Source organism: Patiria miniata, unplaced genomic scaffold (assembly GCF_015706575.1).
Source record: "Patiria miniata isolate m_02_andy unplaced genomic scaffold, ASM1570657v1 HiC_scaffold_2, whole genome shotgun sequence".
Lineage (NCBI taxonomy): Eukaryota > Metazoa > Echinodermata > Asteroidea > Valvatida > Asterinidae > Patiria > Patiria miniata.
The window spans coordinates 11,670,385-11,690,462 of record NW_024037058.1 but is presented as its reverse complement, the minus strand read 5'-3'; the positions used below and the strand labels follow the sequence as shown (position 1 = coordinate 11,690,462).

General features: G+C 39.8%; 1 protein-coding gene across 1 annotated transcript; it reads right to left on the bottom strand.

Moving 5' to 3' along the window:
• Positions 1-3,027: 3,027 nt before the first annotated feature.
• LOC119726513 (deleted in malignant brain tumors 1 protein-like) lies at positions 3,028-18,865 on the bottom strand. The gene is made up of 9 exons (XM_038198236.1): positions 18,658-18,865; positions 12,477-12,662; positions 11,281-11,349; positions 10,305-10,421; positions 8,405-8,610; positions 7,423-7,555; positions 6,680-7,009; positions 5,833-6,144; positions 3,028-5,316 (listed from the first exon to the last, which is right to left on the bottom strand). Exons 2-9 carry the CDS (start codon positions 12,523-12,525, stop codon positions 5,282-5,284), a joined length of 1,251 nt encoding a protein of 416 aa, XP_038054164.1. The 5' UTR covers positions 12,526-12,662; positions 18,658-18,865; the 3' UTR covers positions 3,028-5,281.
• Positions 18,866-20,078: the final 1,213 nt, after the last annotated feature.

Sequence of the window (20,078 nt, the reverse complement as noted above, 5' to 3'; positions counted from 1 at the left end):
GAATTTTTCAACTTACGGTAATATTATGCATGCTTAGCATTAATTTTGTTATTTATCCAAAAAGCACCCGAAATCGATAACATTGAGCCGGAAAAGTGAAAATGTTAAGGATTTTTCCCCGACTATAAAGGCCATATTTTTCGAAGCGATACTTGATAGGCTCAGGCAAAGAAAACAAAGTTTTGACCAAAAAAATGCATAACCTATATCCATGTTGTTATACAAAAAAAATGATATCCTTCAGAATTTGGTTTGGTACTTACTAAAAAATCACAAAATGTCATGCCGATCGGCCAAACGTTCCAGAGCTATTACACCACATTGTGCCCCTCTAGAAAGGGTTAAACTCACTTTATTATTCAGGATGTACCAAACCGAGAAAGTGTGGAGTATTTTGCCCATGCTGTACATTATGTTTTTAGTAATTACATTGACCTCACAAACGCGTTACTAAATCGTGAACATACACTCCAGATTACCTAAGGGTGTAATAGACCTGAAATATAACGTTGCGTTTTGATTACCTTTCTTATGGGAGCTTGGTGGTTCTCATCCCCACCAGACTCTCATAGGAAACCGCACATGTGAACACACCGTGACGTCATTATGATTCAAGTCTATTGTTGGCTAGCTATCAATTCTATCTCTTGGTGACTCCTGTGCTGCCCTCTATAATAAAGCTGGTGAGTGGAGTGGGTCGGTAGCGTGGTGTGAATGTCTGTGCTGCCCTCTATGGTTTGAGATGAAGCTGTGGGCGTGTCAGCTTTTATGGAGTTACATAAACAAGTTCACAATTCTCAGAGATTTGTGGCAGTATGTCAGAGTTTGGAATATAAAGAGCAAAATAGCATGTTTATTAGGTCCACCCAAAAATATCTAGTTTTTCTGTTCCCTGTAGCTTTATACTCCACATAAGCAGTTCTATTCAAGGCAAATTAAATGATAGGTTTCAACGTCCAATTTGCAATTTCTTGATTCAGGCAGACTGAATTTGTATTCTATTGCTTAATTGGTTTGTACACTATTAGTGTTAATAATCGTCGGATTTGAAAAGCGACTTCATTGAAAATATGGTGCGAGCCCCCCATCCCCGCCTATTGATTTTTTGATACAAACGTTTCCGGAGAATAAAGTCTACATTTCAGGATTTTTTGCTTAAGAACACCACCCCCTTCCCCCTGCGAACATTCCTGGATCTGCCCCTGTCGCCTGTTGTGATTCAAACTTTTGGCGGGTCGTTTATATTCATTATCGGAAGTTTTGCAAGGTGTCAAAATGCCCCCGACAAACGGACGAGCCATCGGCTGAATATCACGCTGCTATAGCTGCTGGACGTGGCCCATGGGGCTTCCTACAAGGTTTCCGTAGGTGAACCTGCGGAAGGATCATTACGGATCAGAGAGAGAAAAACCAGGCCGTCTAAAGCAGTGGTGTAGAACGGTCATTTTCATTGGGGGGGGGGGGGGGAGGTAATTGTTTTTTTTTGAAAAGGGCACTTGCACATCCGTGGTGAAATGTAGACAAGTTTTCTTCTCAAACCAACGCATTTTGGGAAAAATGAGATCGGAAGTTCAGTATAGGTCTTCCAATTTTTCTGGGTTTTTTTTACAATCAATTAAATCTATGTTTATACCACAGGTTGTACATAATGTTGTAAAAATGCTGCACAAAAGTTAGTTTCTTGTCGTTATTACTGTTTTAAGGCATTGAAAACCATGCACTAGCACCATTTTTCTATATAAGATGGACAAAGTCATAACTGGATACTCTTTTGCCCAGTTGTATCTAGCTCAACACGACATGCATCTCCATACTCGCCCTTTTGTCAAAGTAAGTGAATCCAAAGTGCACAATTTATTGGAGACACATCCAACTATCTTTGAAACAAACGGTCGTAAGGTTGGATTTGAGAGTTCATCAAATGCAAACAGCGCCCCCAATATCCCCAAAATGACTTTATCTCAAAAGTCCGAAATTCAAGTTTCACCCTTCCTGGCTACCGCTTGCCAACAATGAGAGGTACGACCGAATCATACAGTGACTCAAGACGGTGAGTATCGGCTGGATACAGCACTTGGATTCTGTTTGATTCTGGCTCCAGTCACTTCAATCAATGCATTACAAAATCAACAGGATAGTTTGGAAACTGCTCTGGATAATAATTTTAGCATGATATCTGTTGCTTTTGATTGAGAGGTTAGGTGTAAGAAGTTTTCCTTCGTTAATTTATTTTGTTTCATCTTGCAAATGATTGACACATGAAGTTCCTTCCCCGTGACGTTGTGACTAATTAAAGTCTCAATAGCACTGAATCATAATGATATGTCACACTTTGTTTATACGACCGTTTGTTTTTTTATGGGAGCCAGGTGGGGACGCGAGCCAGCGACTCCATTGAGAAGTCACACATGCAAACAATTCATGACGTCATTTATGTACCTGCAGTCGATTGTGCAACCAAATGACCAACAAAAGTCTGATCTGAATGCACTTTGTGATGGCGCGGCTGGAATATGCAGTGGAGCACTTGAGAGGCGCACATGTTGTTGCCTGTATTAGTCTTAAGGAAGAGTCTACTGTTCTTGTAGTTTTGAATTATTCATAGTTTCCAGACTGAACTTCTTCCATTGTTTCTAGTCTACATGTTTGTCTTTCTGGCAGGTCGGCGCCAAGCTGCGCAATTGCGTCGCTGACCAGCTACTGACTAATCTGGAACCCAATCACCACAAGACCATCATGCACCTGCAGGCTGAAGAGCAGCAACACCAGAAGTACAAGCTGTGATGACACATTCTAACATGCTCATTACCATAACTAGGACCACAGGAATACCATCATGTCTTAGAATGATTACCATTCTAATAAATGTAATCATTCCCTCTCAGTAATGATTTCAATATATCAAATGGCTGATTTATATTTTGTGTTATGCCTAATAAACCTGAAAATTGCCATTATTGATGCAGCCCGGTCCAAGTATCTTTAAAAGCAAATATTGATAAAATTTGAATTCGCCAGATTTAAGAGTAGGTTTTTGACTACCATGACATATTTATTGATAAAAATGATGAAGAGAAAATCTTGATTCTTATAAGAATCTAAGCGAGTAGGAATTTGTAATATTCTTACAAAGAGAGTAATAATATGGTAAGATTCTTATGGATTGATGATTAAGTTCAAGTTGAAAATAAATTGGCAAGCGATTGAAACTTTAATAAACAACTTTTAAGTGCAACACATTGATTTATTAACTACGAGCACCCCGTGTACGTTTGATAACAATAATGGTTGTGAAAAATAAATCGATGTTTCTAGCATAGCAAATAAACCTTCAGAAATATGAGTAATGGCAGACTGAGTGTGAATATTCATGAGTCATGAATTTGTTGTGTACTTAAAAATATGACATAGTTTTGATCAAAGAAGAATATGTAAATAATTTGTTAGATGCAATTTTGACTGTAGATTCCAAGAACGAAGTATTCATGAGAGGCTATAGAGAATGTAAGATGCTGTTATATAAATATTCATAAACAATACTACAAAGCAGTTTCTGCTATACGCTGTATTAAACCATGCCTTTTATTTTACTACACAATGTACATGTACTACACAATGTACATGTTAATGTTTTTTATCATGCGTTTTGTTCATGCCAATTGAAAAACAAATTTGAGCCAGAGCAAATTATGAATGAAAATTAATCAAAGTAACATAGTGTGTCTCTTTCAGCACTATTGATTGTAAAATGCACTTGCTTTCTCATGTAACAAACAGAACCCAAATCCGTCCTAAATAAGGTAAATATAAAAAAGTAAATAACATTGTATTGAGTGAAATTTCGTTTTTCTCTGTTTTCCCTTTATTGAACCTTTTCTGGTTAGCATGAAATTTGTTGAATTTTCTTAATTACGGGATGCGTTCGAGTAGCTCATCCGGATCGACTCGGGTAATAAAGGCAGACGGGTTAGGCAAGAGAGTTGTGCTAATCGAACGCTCAAACTTGGACCATCATGATCCTAACGTGACGGTCCGTAGTCACGGGGAGCCATTGACAGAACGACAAACTGAGTCTGACATCGACATTTACTGCTTGTCCGTCAATTGCAAACAGTAACAAAATAGGGCTGGAATACTCTAAAGTCGCAATGAGCTCAAAAGGCTTATTTTTAGACTTCAAATAAAGCTGATTTCTGGGTCAACTCCATCTTTTTCCACTATTCGACCGCCATATTTGTCCGTTTCTTTGAATGAAAAACGCATGCTTGTGACGTATTTCCACCACTGACTCTGCTCACCGAGAATGGTCTGTACGACAGTATGAGGTGGCTGACCCGAGTGAGTCAGGAACCCCGACAATGATGGAATGGCAAGGGGCTGCTTACCCGAGCCGACACAGTTGAGCTAATCAAACGTACCATTTATATTAAAGGTGTCAAACAACTTCTGTGGGATTCTATGATTACCATGCCAAACAATTTAAAAACAATACTAGTACGCATAACATGTTTATTTTTGTATTCAAAATATGGACATTTGCAGTTTTGTGGGTCAAAACCAAAGTTTCTTTGCACACAAAACATTTCAGTATCTACTTTAGATTTGAACTTCATGGTCATGTGATCAACTAAAATGCATGCTTGCCCAACATGGCCCCAATCGGCGCGAAAAGTAGTTTTTTTCACCTCTTCTCCACAAAGTTTTGGGTAATTTTTTATACAGTTTAGTTTCTTAATTAATGCTACATCCCCATATTATGTTAATTTCACCTTTCTTTTCTGCCGATTTTGGTAGAACGATTGAATTTTTTTGTGACAAAATGACAAAATAATTTTGCCCCAAAATGTGTAATCCGTCCCTTAGCGGTAACTTTGGATGCCAAACGTTTATTGATTGAATGAATATTGACTTCAAGAAGTGTTGAGTAAAATTTGGAAGCATTTGATTGAAAACCAATTTTCCTGCCAATCTTACTAGAAAAAGTCGGCTTAGACGACCCGAAATACCCTGGTCCTACATAAGGTCAACCATCTTTTGGAGCATGTCACGCGAGAAAAAAATCCCAAGTGTCAATCTTTTCGCGCTGCCACGAGCTTTCCTAATGAGACATCAAAATTAATAGAAATGGCACAAGATGAAGGTGATTACGCTACGAATTAAGTGATACATTTAATACATAACGGAGTAACCTTTATATCAACCGCATGCCATGTACATTCGCATGTAGTCTATAAGCAGGGCTATCGCAGGCACTGCATGAAGCCAGTTGTCAATAGTCACGTCACTCAGGGTTGGTTTCTTCAGAACCACTGGTTTCTAAAACAACGAAAGTAAAGAAAATCGAATTCAAATAAACTCCTAATTATCATATTAATAACAGACTGTATACACGGACCTTAATATTTAGAAGTCATTACGATGGTGATATCACCATCTGACGCGCAGGACGAGCACGCGATCTTAATGCTCCTTAGACCAATAGGGTTCCCAACATGCGCGCGCCTCACCTGATAACCAGCTCGATGAATTTGTATAGACTCATTGTGTGACACTTGATTTATCATCAAAAATATTTGATTCTAATTGTAAAACACATATTTGGAAATGATCAACCCAGTATTTTGAATTCAGTGAGACCTCCATGGTTTTTACGTATTAAATAGCCTTTAAATTCCAGCGGCTGCTTTTAATTTGTTTAATTTGTTTCAGTAGTTTAAATTGTTTCAGTGTCTGTGCTATGCCTGTGATTGTAAAGCAGAGTGGTGCCTCCCAAATTATTCAATTAATTTTACGATGTTTTATAAGATAATTAAAAACTGTCTTTGTTCCTACCGACACTGCAGATGACCCCGGCATCTCGGCTGTGGCTGCAGGTGGATGCTGTCCAGCAGAGGGACGGACAGTTAGCGAGTCCCTCCTCTGAGCCGGTACAGGCCACGCCCTCCATATGGACAAGGCCGTTGCCTTCCCCGTAGTGTGCTCCGGACTTAGCCTCCACGGCGCCGCTGTACCTGAGTTGTCTGCAGACCACTCCGCCATCCGTGGCGTCCCAGCCACGGTCGCAGATCGTTCCCCACGTGTAGTTTCGGAAGATCTCAACCCGGCCACTGAAGTCATTGGAACCTCCCTCCAACCTAACAGTATCTGTTTCAAGTACGATTCAGGGAATGAATAAAGCTCAGTTAACATAACATGTACATGACAACAGACTTTTGTTTCATAATGTTTAAGAAGACTTAGAAGACATTTATGTATTCATTGTTATAAATTAAAATGTAAACAAGGCCAAAATAGCTGCTTTATGGAAAAACTATTTTTGCTACTTTAAATTATCTGAATAAAATATCGGAACCAGACCATTTTTTATGAATATGGTTAGCCGTAGCTGGAGAAAAGGGAGTAAACGGTTTGAGGTGAAAAAACAACATAAAATTCGCAAGAAAAAAACTGAAACAAACAAACACGGGATCATTCCAAAAAGTTTAACACAAGTACAATACAGGGAAAATATTATCGGAATCCAGTGAAAACGGAGGATTGAACATCATCATAATGTACTTGACATTAAATCCACCAAGGAATAAACAAAAACACGCTTAATGAGCCAAACATTCAATTTTGATAAGAAGATGGAACAATGGGTTCAGTTATAATCAGGCGGACTAAAACTGGCACCTACTTTTTGGATAGCAAAATACTCCGGCAACGTTTGAGCTTTCACACTGCTGGTAGTTGGTGCAGACAAACGGGCAGTCGACCAGTCGGCTCTCCGTCCCCTCACAGGCGACTCGGCTCATCATGATCGGCAGGTCACCTCTCCCGTATTCTGAGGCTGTTTTGGCCTGGATTGCAGCACCGAGGTCCAGCTGACGGCACACCGTGATTGCGTCGTTTATCCCCCAGTCATTACCGCACACCGCTCCCCAGGATGCTGTATCGTGGTGGTAGATTTCCACCCGGCCACGCAAAGCATCAGTGCCATTCACCAACCTCACTGCACCATCTGGGACTGTAAAAGAATTTGTCATTTTGCATTAAACTATGAGAACGACTACAATTTAGAAAAATTAAAAACGTTAAACTATCAATCAATTGTGATATCAGCTTCACTCGTTTTGTTTTATTTGATTTAAAATACAACGTATGTAATGGGGAAATAAAAAAAAACACTTTCATCGAACTTCAGGAAATTGTGTTGTCCATTACAAAAAAAATACTACGGAACTAATTTGAATGTGATGGGAAGACATTCTGCAGATGATTTTTTTTATTTAGCATTAACGCTTTAATTTGAAAAAGAAATCCCATCTTCGGGTCGTGCTGTTAAATTTCATGTCTTAAAGATCTTTAAATAATTTTGAACGAAATGATGACTTTGCTCAATGTGATTTTTCTAAAGAATCGATAGCTTTCATTAAGTACCTTGGCATCCGAATACCTCAAACCTCACTCTGTAGTATTGATGAGTCCAGGCCAGGGGTAGTATGCGAATAAACCTTGCTATGGGTACCACAGGAAAAGTGACATTCGTCGGCCGACCACTGCTCAAGGTGAACTAAAAAAAAAAAAGCAAAAGCAGGATTAGTGTGGTACTGTGCAATTGTCATTTGGAACATTCCGGAACATGCCGGTACAGAAAAAAATTATATATTTGTTGCATATGATGGTTTTCCTTTATACGCCTACATGAATACAGCTTGGAAAATAGTTTGTCTTTAGTCGGCAATCGCTAAAGTTACCATCGACAATAGTAATTTATTTAATACAGGGTTTCGCGGTTGCATTTTACCAGTTCCATCATAAAAAAAAACCTGACAGGAACATATATCATTATTTCGATCCACAAAATCATTGGACTGGATTGTATTAATGTCTGCTTCAAATTTCAACCGATAGATATCCTTTTCGCAGACTGATGATCTATACATTTAGTATTCTAATTAGTCCCAGCTTCGGAACAATCGTCTCAGGTGGATATTCTGCTTTTTTCCATTCGTATCAGCGATTTGGTCTTTTCACTCAAAATTCCTGTCATGAATGGTGATGGAGGAGATTAAAGGATGAAAATAATGGCACTATTTTAACTGACGATTTATGAAATGTTGTCACAAATCAAGTAATCATTCAAAGAAACGCCAAAAGACAACTAGTTAAATTAAATAACATATCGTTCACCTTGACACTAATGAAATGGAATGACAAAGAATTATATTTATCGAATTAAAGAGATGAGAAAAAAACAAACAAACAAACAAACAAATTAGTTTGGTTTTTCAATTCAATCGAAATCTCTACATGAAATATCTTGGTTCCAATTTGGAACTAACATGTTTAGGCAAACGATGCTGTGGAAAGCAATAAATGAAGATGACTGAATGTTTGGAAAGCGCCCTCTGTAACTCACTCTGATTGCTCCACCGTCAGCATCGGCTAAACTCTGCCAGTCATCCGACTCGGCTGTGAGGCTGTGCTGGACTGAAAATGCAGTGATATAATGAACGGTTCCTGTGTCGTATCCTTGCATGGTGAGCCCGGTAACCACCGTGGGTTTACCCAGGTCGACCTGGATCCACTGATCTGCTGGAGTGCTTGGTATCCATCCTTGGATTCCTGTTGGACACGATATAATGGTTTCATTATCATAATGGGAAATGTGCCAATGTGAAAATAATGTGCAAATTCAGAAATAACACCTACAATTTGGAGGTTAAAACTCTTCTTTTGACATATACATTGTGGAAGCGGCGATGGGAACCATAGTCGGAGTATTTCAGCTACGAAACGTCGAATTTATTTCAACAACTACGGTCACTGGCAAGGTTTTGCAGACAATTTGAATGTAATTCAGACGAACATAATTTGTATCTAAATATAAAACAATCAATCGGCAATTTCACCAGGCGGTATATACCGCGAGGTAGCGCGAGGGATAAACCGCAGTGCTGGTGAAAACTGGTGCAGATTTTCCAAAATAAACCTGCATTCTGACCAATCACGGAGTGGATGGTTTATATACGGAGCTTGGTCACACTGTTACCTTTCACTAATCATCAGCATGAATTTGTATAGTTCTGAGTTTTTTCTTCACCAAACTGTTTATTTCCACACGACGCCGCGCTTCTAGTGTAAATTGGCCCTCATGATGGAGTTTTGTGTAATGAAACGATAAAGAGGAATTTCCGTGTTAGCAAATCCACTGAAAGACAACTTTGGCCCATTAATTTCATGTTGATGCTAATTAATGAAGTCTATGGTCACCATTCTGTGCCTACAGCGTATATTATAGTACGAAACTCTGCGCTAAACCTGCGAGCAAAATAATAGTCTAGAAGAAGCCGTGTGAAACCATACTTTTCTCACCAACTCATGTTTGCGCTTTTCTTAGCTTGAAATGTTTTGATAAATATAGTCTTTGCTGCCGTTCAGCAGCGCCAAGTAATTGGGCCCTAATGATACAGCACTGCTGGGATAAGCAAGGAAGCATGAGCAGAAAGACAAATGACTAAATTCGCCATTAGAAGCAACCGCATACAACATAAATATGGTAATATCATCCTACAGGCTTACCATAATATAAACACACAACATTACAGGGTGACCGAGTAAGAAAAACAAAATTAAACAGTACTGATGTGGATCGCTCCATGTTATAAAAATAATATAGTTATAGTACATGTTTTTGACTGGTAACGGGAAATATTTCACGTCATTTGCATTCTCTAATCACTCTATTTTAATTGAAATACCCCCAAATTCAGCCATGCACCACTGAGCATGTAGCAATACGCATGGAATGAATACCGTTTGAAATACAATGATCCATGGGGTTTTTCCTACCTCCATGAAAGAACGAAAACTTGCACAGGAAAACAGACAAATATCACCATCATCATTTGGAGGAACAGAATTGATTTGTTCCTCATAAGCAAAACACATTGTCTGACAAAAACTAATGATTAAGTCTTGAGAGACTTGACTTGAGTCATTTGTATTTGAATACTTGTGCATGTGTAATCTTAGGTTCTCAATTAGCTGATATAGCTGCTACGCATTTAGCATTTCACGGACAGCTGTAAAAAAGGGTTCTTTTAATAAAACATATATGCATAATTCTGACAGTATGGATCAATTTCAGTAATTCCTTTTTCATAAGTGGAAGACAATTCTCGTTTAATACACGCTTCATTGGTGTATACAATGTAATTGCTTTTTAGGGGGAAAACTAATTAATCCAGGTCACTTTCTTTGTGGCTCACCCTGTATTTATACAAGATTGTTGTTTATAGAAAGGACACGATACCTACCTACATTGAGTCGAGCGGTGCTTGGGAGAAAGCTACTACTATGGACGGACGATGCCGTAATGCTGCTATCAGGGATTCTTCCGTCTTCGAGCCCTAAGGCCTCTGGGCTGCATGGTGCTAATGAAATAATAAGGAATTAATTATTCACCAATTCAACAGGTTCAATCAGAACTTAATGTCACTCGATCTGCACTGGCGTCGCTGGTGATGGATAATCCTCGTATTGGGCCAGAGTAAGGTTTTGGGAAACCATCAGACTTATGGACAAGTCACTAGACAGTTGAAGTTTGTCTGTCGGCGCCCCCAATATCTACTCGCACAGAAAAACGTTACTTGTTTAATCATCATTTCAGGAGGTTATTGCACAAAACCCACATACATACATATTAACATTTCGATGTGAAGTGAACATTGTCCATAGTGTGTCAGATGAAATATGCATGCAACATGGGGATTTAACAAGCCGCATACTATGCTGTAAAAGGCCTTTTTTGTACATAACACATACACTTTTCATTTAAATGCTTCCAAATTTGGTACAAATTGTCTTGTCAATTTTTATCACTTTACTGACTTTTTGGAATAAGGTCATCATGTTTAACCGAAAATCGGAACAAACGATATACTGATTATTACTGCCTGGTATTTCTTCATTTTCCATTGTAGTTTATCGCGTGTCCATGAATTTCAATGCTAAGCTAATATATTTGGTCGAAGTATTTTTTATCCATGAATTGCACATTTCCATGGTTTTATAAGAAAAGGACCCAAGTTTATTGCTAAGGTTTTCAATCAGTTGACACGGCAACCATGATGTCCACAGAGTTGTTTGGATACCATAGTGGCCTAAATATGATTACATTTCATGGCGTTCCGCGGCAATTATAATGAGCATCGGAGGGGCATACTGCGCCCCTATATCAGTCCTGAAAGGGCAAGGTATTGTCTCCTTTAAGTTTAATGGTTGGTAAATTACCTGAAGAAAATGAGTGTCCTACACGGGTTGGTCCAGATCCGCCACTGACAGGGTGACATGAGGAGAGTTCTGTAAAACAATTAAAAACACAAATCATGATTGGTGAAGTGTACACAGTTCAGGCATGCTAATAGCTAGAAATCACTACACTCGGCTGGATCAGACTGTCGGGCAATGGGACTCACCTTTCATCTCTGTGACTAGGGCTCGAATCCCACCCATGAACGCCAACAGGTGAATTGGGTTCTCACGTCCCTGCCTTAATCTTTTGTTTTCCCTGAATATCTTTCCAGAGTTTTATCTCCTACGTCAGTCTAAAACGGACCGATACTTTATTCTCTTCCTAAGTTTCTTCCGGCTTCTAAGAGCCAATGCCGACGCATTTTGGGGATCATGAGTTTTATTAACAGATAGAATTAAGTAGACACAAAAGTCAACTTCTAGCCACCCCTCTCACCCCCTAAAAAGAAACGAAAATTCAATTCTCAACAAACGAAATTACTGGCAATTCACCGAAGATACAAACACGAGGCTGCTACTGCAGGTTTAAAGCTCTGGCAGGAGCTTCTACATGTCACTTGGTGGTCGGTCGGTCTGTCTGTTTGTCCCCGAAAATTGACCAAAAGTATGGGGTTCCATATGTTCCATCGGCGTCGCATTTGTCGGCGTCGCATTTTTAAGCTCTGGCAGGGATCATTTTGATCGATTTCATGCAAGACTTTCATGCAAGACTTCTTGCAACACTGTCAAAGCTGAATATGCACTCGCACTTGTTATTAGAACTCATAAAACACCGGATAAAACACGTACTATGATAAGCGCTCATTTCTATCAAGGTATAGTTCTTAATTATGGATGAAACATCGTTTAATGTTTTGAGGTGAAAATGCTAAACAAGCAATCTTTGACGTATGTAAGAGACAGGTACAGGCACGTGTTTGAGTAGATAAATTCGAGAAAGACGAAACAGTTTCACTATTTCATGAATAGACCCCCTACGGTCCATGATCCATTGAGCTTATCAAGCATAAAAAAATATTCTAAAGTAAATTCAACACACATAACGAACTTTTATCGCGTTAATTAAAGATAAATACTTAAAGAAAACGATTGATACAAAAGTATACCAATGCTCTGGACAATAAAAAATACAACACATTAATTTTGTTTTGTGAATTCTTGATTGTGATACTTACGGCACAAAATGGTGACCACAAGCACAGCAAGAATCCAACTCGATGCCATCGTTGCTGTTTGTATGAAGTTGATTCGCTCAGACAATCTCCTGCAACAATTGTCTCACGCGATGGATGCGGTGCGACACCTTTAGAACTGTCTCTGCTCTTACACTCAAGGTTTGGTGTTATATAGAGTCGAAGTGTCTATAAATATAAAAAAAAAAACCATGAATATAATGTAAACAAACTTCCCCACACCGGCAATTGCAAACGTCACGTAAACACCAGCATGGTTAGTTTTTGTACAAGACGTTCACAGTGCACCACACAACATTTGATGATTATGCGGATGATCCTTTAAGGAAACGAATTTGGTTTTATGAATAACACTGCATCCACAAATAACGTCTGGTCCATAAGGCAAAACCAATGAAGTAACTTGGCACGCGTGAGGAGGATTGACGCCGGGGCCGGGGGGGGGGGTCTTTAGGTCAAGGCGGATTCAGAGGGTGTTTACAGTATCAAGCATCCGGGTTTCAGATACTTCAAAAGTAATACATCGATTGTCTCACGTTGTAAATGTTAACGCAGATGGTATGGTCATTACTGCATGTTTACGAAAACAACCTTCAAGTGTGTGACATAATGCCATAAAAACACCAAATCTTAGACAATGTAAGCATACTAAGTCGTAAACATTTCCGGTTGTTATTACAAGTCTGTATGAAAATATATCCAGCAAACGTGCTCTGGAAACAATAAAAACAGAGTTCCTGGTTTTGAATCGGATTTCAGATTCGAGGGTCTTTGTCCATACAAACACACATTGTTTTACTAATATGCAGTGAAAGTACGAGCCAACGACATGCATGCAAGACCAGAATCATACTTGGTTTTTAAACACATTTAATGTTAAGCTCGCATTTCAATGACGTTCATTTACCTCAGATAAAGTGGCATGCAACAATTTGTAGTTAATTCTTAATGGCGTAATTTAGTAAGCATTTTAAAATGGAACATCAGTGGCAATAAATGTTAGAGATACGCTGACAAGGCCAGGCGTTCTTGCCATTCTAAAATAGAATGTACTGTTTTGGACGCCATTTGCCCTTTGCTTTGTCTTAACACGAGGCGCACTTGTAAGGCCAAAGAATGAAATTTAGTCATTCCATAATGGGTGATGGTGTTTCATATATTGGTTCAAGAACTACCCAGTGCAGTATAGTATACCTAAGACAGTTTACCATGACACATGGGTGGTTTTAAAGCGCTGGTAAAACACCGCTACGTTCTGCGCCACGCGGTTCGCGCCGCTTGCACACCAATCTCCATGTAAGGAAATTGTTGGCACTACGCGCGCAAGGCACATACAATAGACATGGTCAGGGGGTGTTTCTCAAAACAAGAGGTACAACTGTTGAATAAAATTGATGAAGATTTATTTATATTTGACTTATTTTAATTTTTTTACCAAAAAGGTATCGATGACTGGTAATAAATAATGTGCCTGGCCGGTTTCATAAAAACGTACTAGTTCAAAACCGGCCAAACACATTATTTATTCCCTTATTATTCGAAAACAATTCACATACATCGCCATGTGAATTGTGTTCGTTTTGCTGAAAGAGAAGGTGCTATATGCAGAGCTTCATTAAATAACTGGTCCTGCCATTTTGGTTTCCTTTTTTTGTTTCACACGCCAGTGCTGTGTTTACCTCAAAAAATTAAAAGCGTGCACTGCACTGTTATGCAATTTTATGATCATGTTAAATGCACCGTGAATGAAGTTACAATTAACTTAACTGTATGAAAATAATCAGCACCCTTTTGATTAATTCTTTAAAGCGCCCTCTCCCCCCCCCCACAAAAATATACAGTGCTTTAACTTCTTAAACGTCAACGCAGATTGCATGCTCATTTTAGATGTCGAAAAAACAACCTCCAGAAATGACATCGACAGTTGGCAATATCATATGGCAATTTGTTGAAAATTTAAACGTACCAACATATTTTTCCGGGTCTCACTACCAGCCTGTATGAAATTACATCCAACGAACGAGCTCTGTCAACATGAACTTCGTAGTTCCTGATTGGAACAGATTTCGAATTCAAGAGGCTCCCTCTGTATCAACAGTCATGGGAGAGGAGCTGCTGCATTTTACTCGAAATTCAATCAAACACAATTCACATTGAGAAGATTATGACAACACAGATTCTTAACCCTATCCGGACTTGGATATTCTGGGTTTTGTTGGGACTGGGATGGGGTTTTTAATTTGCAGAAGTATAAGCAATTTTTTTTTGGGGGGGTGGATTTGGGGGGTTGATCTGCTGTAATCTAGGGATTTAAGATAATTTGTGCAATGACGATTCATCGCTGTGGTTCGGTGAGAAATAAGGAATAAGAAACCCGTGTGACTCGTTGAATTATGTATTATGATAAATGTTTACTGATCTGCGACTTTTTTTATTGTCAGAAACATTGGTTCCTACCGTCTTTGAAACTTTCCAACATCAGGAAAATTACATGCAATTTATTGTACCGAGTCGTAATTCAGAAATCATAATACATCTCAATGGATCCATAAACATACCCAAATACAAAGGACACTTTCCGTGATAGTCAGTTTGCGACCAAAATTAACTAAAGAAATTTGAAAAAGAGAGTTCAAGCAATTTATGTAGACAAAAATATGCCTGACTTATAGTAAATGTGGCCACTTGGGCTTGCTTGGTATGCATTTGACATGTAGAAAGAACATTATACCCACAGGACAGTAAAGATGTGCTCTGTATCTAGATCAGTGCTCATTACCACCGTACTATTTTCACACAACCGGTTCTGTTGTAGGCATACAAAAACACTTATTAAACGAGTTGTAGGCATAAGTTTTCAGCTCACAAGAGCCACATATGCAAACTCGTATAGTAAGTGCTTTTGGCACAAGTTTTGCAAATATAGTATCTGCTAACTGGTTTGCATGTGCCAAAGTCACCCATCGGATCAGACGGGGTGGCACACAGCCGGTAATGCTACCAGTTTCTGATAGAATGTACATTTAAATATAGTGCATACTGTGTGCCCATTGCCAGTATTCATGGTACAGGGACTACATTAAGCATTGAGGCATAATTAGAAATGGTGCTGAACTATTTCTTTTCATCCGTAGATGAATGTTCTCTGTACAGTACCAGGTAGATTGGGATGACTACTTCCAATCACACACCACTGCCTTGCATGACCGGTTATCACAGCACACACAATCAACACTTTCCCCAGGGGCGTAGCCAGCGGGAAGGGGAGGGGGTATAAGTGGGGTATCCCCCCAACCCCTTTGTTTTTAATTTGAACAAGTGCCCTTTTTTCTAAAACAAGTGCCATTTTTTACCAGTGCCTTTTACGCGTGCCCTATTTGGAATTTCGCGGGACCTTCGGCAATTGTGCCACAAAGGCGCTATCTATTGTCCGATAGTGTGCATGATTGTCCGATTTAAACAGCGCCCCCATTTGAAGATGGCACCAGCCCCCCCCCCCCCCCCTTCAAACTTAAACTCTTGACTTGCTCCTTTAATGCAATTTACCCACTCATCCCGCCTCTTTTGATATGATGCACCAAACAACAAAATGGCAAGTAGAGGGCGTCCTATAGTGCAACAATATTGGGCAAGTTCGCACAAGGACTATAGTTAACCATTGTTCGACTAACGCTTGCCCGAACTCTGTCTAGTCGACGATGGTTACCTACGCTAGTCGACTATTTGGAACCAACCTACTGGGGCTGGTTGCATCGCTGGTAACCACAGCCACGCGCATTCATAACGTACAGCAGGGAGCCAGGATCCAGACGTTTTGCAATGACATTTTGACCAGCGTTCGACTAGAGACGTTCGCACGTTGCTATTAGTGCGCAGGCGTAAGGTACGTCACAAATCAACCACTAGTCGACTAATGGTCCTTGCCCGAACTTGGCCATAGATAGGAGGCTTTTGTAACGCAATTCAGCCTTGCATAGCTGTTCATCAACCGATATGGGAAGAACCCACGCCGCACTCTCAAGGTGAGACTTGGACAAGAACAGGGCAAATACCTTACGATGGGATGTCGCCACCTATCGACAGAGTTGTGTGTGTGATGGCAGGCATTCGTTCGTACCCCCCGCCCTGCAAACAGGACGCTAGGATACGCTGATGAGCTTCACAGAAACTTGTGAAGGAAGTGGCCTATGACCTATGTATTTATAGCATCTGGCTGCAGCTGTTTAAGACTGCAGTTAGACAGTGCGCGCAAATGCTATCCGAAGACTTTCCCATAGAAATGTGCACATTCCATACCGGATGTAATTTCTGCTTCATTACGGAACATGTGGACAAAATTTTGAGCGTTGAATAATGCAATCCGACCGTTCGTGATTCGAAACGGAACCTGAGCAAGTGACGGGAATTCTAAATTTACAACACAGATAAGTTTTACAGAATTTCCTACATTATTACGCTTTTCAACCAAAAAAAAAATCTAAACTGGAATAAAAGAATAATGAATCTGTCTTAACGACCGTTTCAAACCTTGCAGACTCATGACTGTGATGACGCGCAGGACACATGTCACGCAAAATCCAACCAATCAGAGGGCGAATTCATCAGAGTATCCGCGCGTCCTGTTTGCAGGGCGGGGGGTACGAGCGATGCAGGCAACGTTCCCAACTCATGGGTGCAGGCCAGTTAATAGGCCCAAAATTGCCAACGCGTGCCAAAATAATCACTAATTGTATGTACTCATTTAATTCTTTTGCTATTAGAGCATTTAATTGTGGCCATGAACTTGAGGATTTAGTAAAAAAAACAAGAAAAAAACAGGAGGGAAGCCGTGATGAGGATTGCGACCTTGTATATCTGTGAAATTTCGGTGATATTAGGCCATGAATTTGCTCATCAGTTTTTATTAATAGGCGATGGCCTGATGACTACTTTTAGGGGTGGAACATTTCGTCACCGTTTTCACGAAGGGGCGATTTTTTTCGAAAATTGTCTGTTTTTCGATTTTTGGGGGGGTGAAATGAATAAAGATATCAATATCTACAACCTGGTGAGGCTATACTTTCAAAAAATTAATTAAAATCTTAATTAACCTAATTAACGAATGGGCAATTTGTCAAAAGTGCCGTTTTGCGTTTTCACGAAAGGGCGAATTTCCGCACTCTATGGAAGTAATAGATTTTCAGTAAATATATATCATGAAAGGGCATAGATATAGAACAAAACGATCTAGTCTTTTTATTCTATATATCTATGCGAAAGGGCGAATTCCATGCGCATGCAACAAAACGTTTTAACAAAAGGGCGAATTTCAAGGCGCATGCGCAGTGGGGCAGAATCTGCGCGTACTGTACAAAAATGCATTGACTCAGCTCGCAGAAGGGCGAAATTTGCGGAAGATTAGAATCTCTTCTTTCCTCTGATATCTAAATTTTGCATATTTTATGCATCTTTAAGTTTCAAATTGTTAAATGACAAGTGGACCAAATTAACACGCGATTATCTGGAATGTTTGTTCAGACAGACAGTGAAATACTATTAATTCGCCTCTTCGTGAAAACGGTGACGATTTAATAAAGGAGTCTGGGGGGGGGGGAGGGATCAAGCCCCTCCCAGCTATGTCAATTTTATTCCATCGAATTTACTTAGCCCCCCCCCCCCCCCCCCCCCCCCTACGCTGCTACACCCAAAAACTGTACTGGTAATATTCCGCGCCGCCTGTGCAGAAAATCAGCTTAAGTTGGTTGGGGGTATTTGTACGCTCCACGCTTTTAGAGGGTCGTTTATATTCATCATCGGAAGTTTTGCAAGGTGTCAAAATGCCACTTATAAACGGACGAACCATCGGCTGAATATCACACTGCTAAAGCTGCTGGGATGTGGCCCACAGGGCTTCCCTGACAAGGTTTCCGTGAACCTGCGGAAGGATTTACCGATCAGAGAGAGAGAAAAATCCGGCCGTCTAAGCCGGGTGTAGGCGGGAGTGACCGACGCAAGGGTATTGGAAGACTGCCATTGCCGAATCCCTCTGGGTAGATAGTGTAGATACCACTTGAGCGATAACAGGCATCATAGATAGAGCGTCTTGCAACTTCTGTAGCGATTCATGGAGCTATCAGTCAGTGAGTAGAGAGGTATTTCCTCATGCATCAAAGTATACACTCACCTGTGTTGCATTGAAGTCTTCGGGATGCTCTCGTTTTGTGGCAAGGTTCAGCCCGCACAGTAATACTGCAGTCGTTAAAGTTAAACGACTTGCAACATTCATCCTTGCTGCATTCCCGTCCGCAGATGACACGAAAGCGCACAGTTTTGTTTGCATATGCAAACCCTTGTAGTGAACGCAGCATAAAATGTATGTTCCCTGTATAAGATGAAGTTTCCAATCCAAAGATAATCAATTTAGTTCCCTGGAATACCAAGGAGACTATGTACAATAACTCCAAAACAAGTGTGCATTTCGCCATTTTCTCCATCTGAAACGTATTCACACCACAACGTAGATAACTTGATTGATAATATGATTGGTGGTGAGGGAATTTAGTATTGCATGGAAAGGAAAGAATAGAGGCAGACGATTATGTAATTCACTGATTGGTCTTCAGGTGTGACACATCATTCCTTGTAATTGGTCAGTTTTTCGGCCAGTGGCAAACCATAGCCTTTCATTGGCTAAACGGTGTGCTGCATAGGGATAAGAAATAGATTAACATTTAAGAATTCCTTTATCCGTTCTCTTTCTTTCTCCTTCGATATATAGAAATGAGGGAAGGTGTTCAGGTAGTGTTTATGATGAATATTTTAGAAAAGATTACCACCGGCGTTACCAACTTTCTTTTCTTTTTTTTTCCATTTTCGTTTGCATCTATTATTTAGGAAGGCCGGGCAGTGAATTTTCTCCCAAACGAGATCGGACAATATCAAAAGAGGGCGCTCTCCCTGTCTTATGCATATTCATGATGTCCAGGCCTTTAGAGAATAGGTTAACAAGGAATAATGGTGTTTATATCACTGACCATTGGCAGCTGAATCGTGGACTGGTTGGAAGTAGTCCTGGGGCCATATTCATGAAACTTTACTAAGCCCAGTTGGTTACTAAATAGGCATGAAGTTTCTTACTAAGCATAGTTGGTAACTAATTGATATTCATGAAACATTACTAATGCTAGTTACATTCTAAGTTTCTTACTAAAGTTAGTGTAGATCCAGGGCAACTGTAAGTCACTAGTTAGCAACTATATCATTTTTTGTTGTGCCAGATTTGGCTTTTTAGGTGGTTTTCCCTCTGCGGTTGCCTTCTTGGACTTTCTCGTACTTGACAGGCATTCTCTTGACTTGGATTTTAATTTGGATAATCTAATTTTAAATAATCCAATGATCTTTCAACATGTGGAAATCTTGCACGGTGTTGGCTGAGAAAAGCTGCCCATGCATTTTTCTTTTTTTTTGTTAGTGTTTGCATTCTTATGCTTAGCATCAATAACATTTTGTCTGCCATAAAGTGTTAGAACTCTTCTTGAGAATAATTTGCCTTCCTTGCCTTTTGTGCTTTATATGCAATTGCTAGAAAATTTGATGTTGATTCAC

Excerpts from the sequence above, each read along its gene's own strand:
- LOC119726513 (XM_038198236.1), bottom strand. The coding sequence starts at position 12,525 with ATGGCATCGAGTTGGATTCTTGCTGTGCTTGTGGTCACCATTTTGTGC. Across the intron at positions 11,350-12,476 it reads TGTGGTCACCATTTTGTGCC|AACTCTCCTCATGTCACCCT; the intron begins GTAAGTATCACA and ends ATTGTTTTACAG. Across the intron at positions 6,145-6,679 it reads AGTATTTTGCTATCCAAAAA|ATACTGTTAGGTTGGAGGGA; the intron begins GTAGGTGCCAGT and ends TACTTGAAACAG.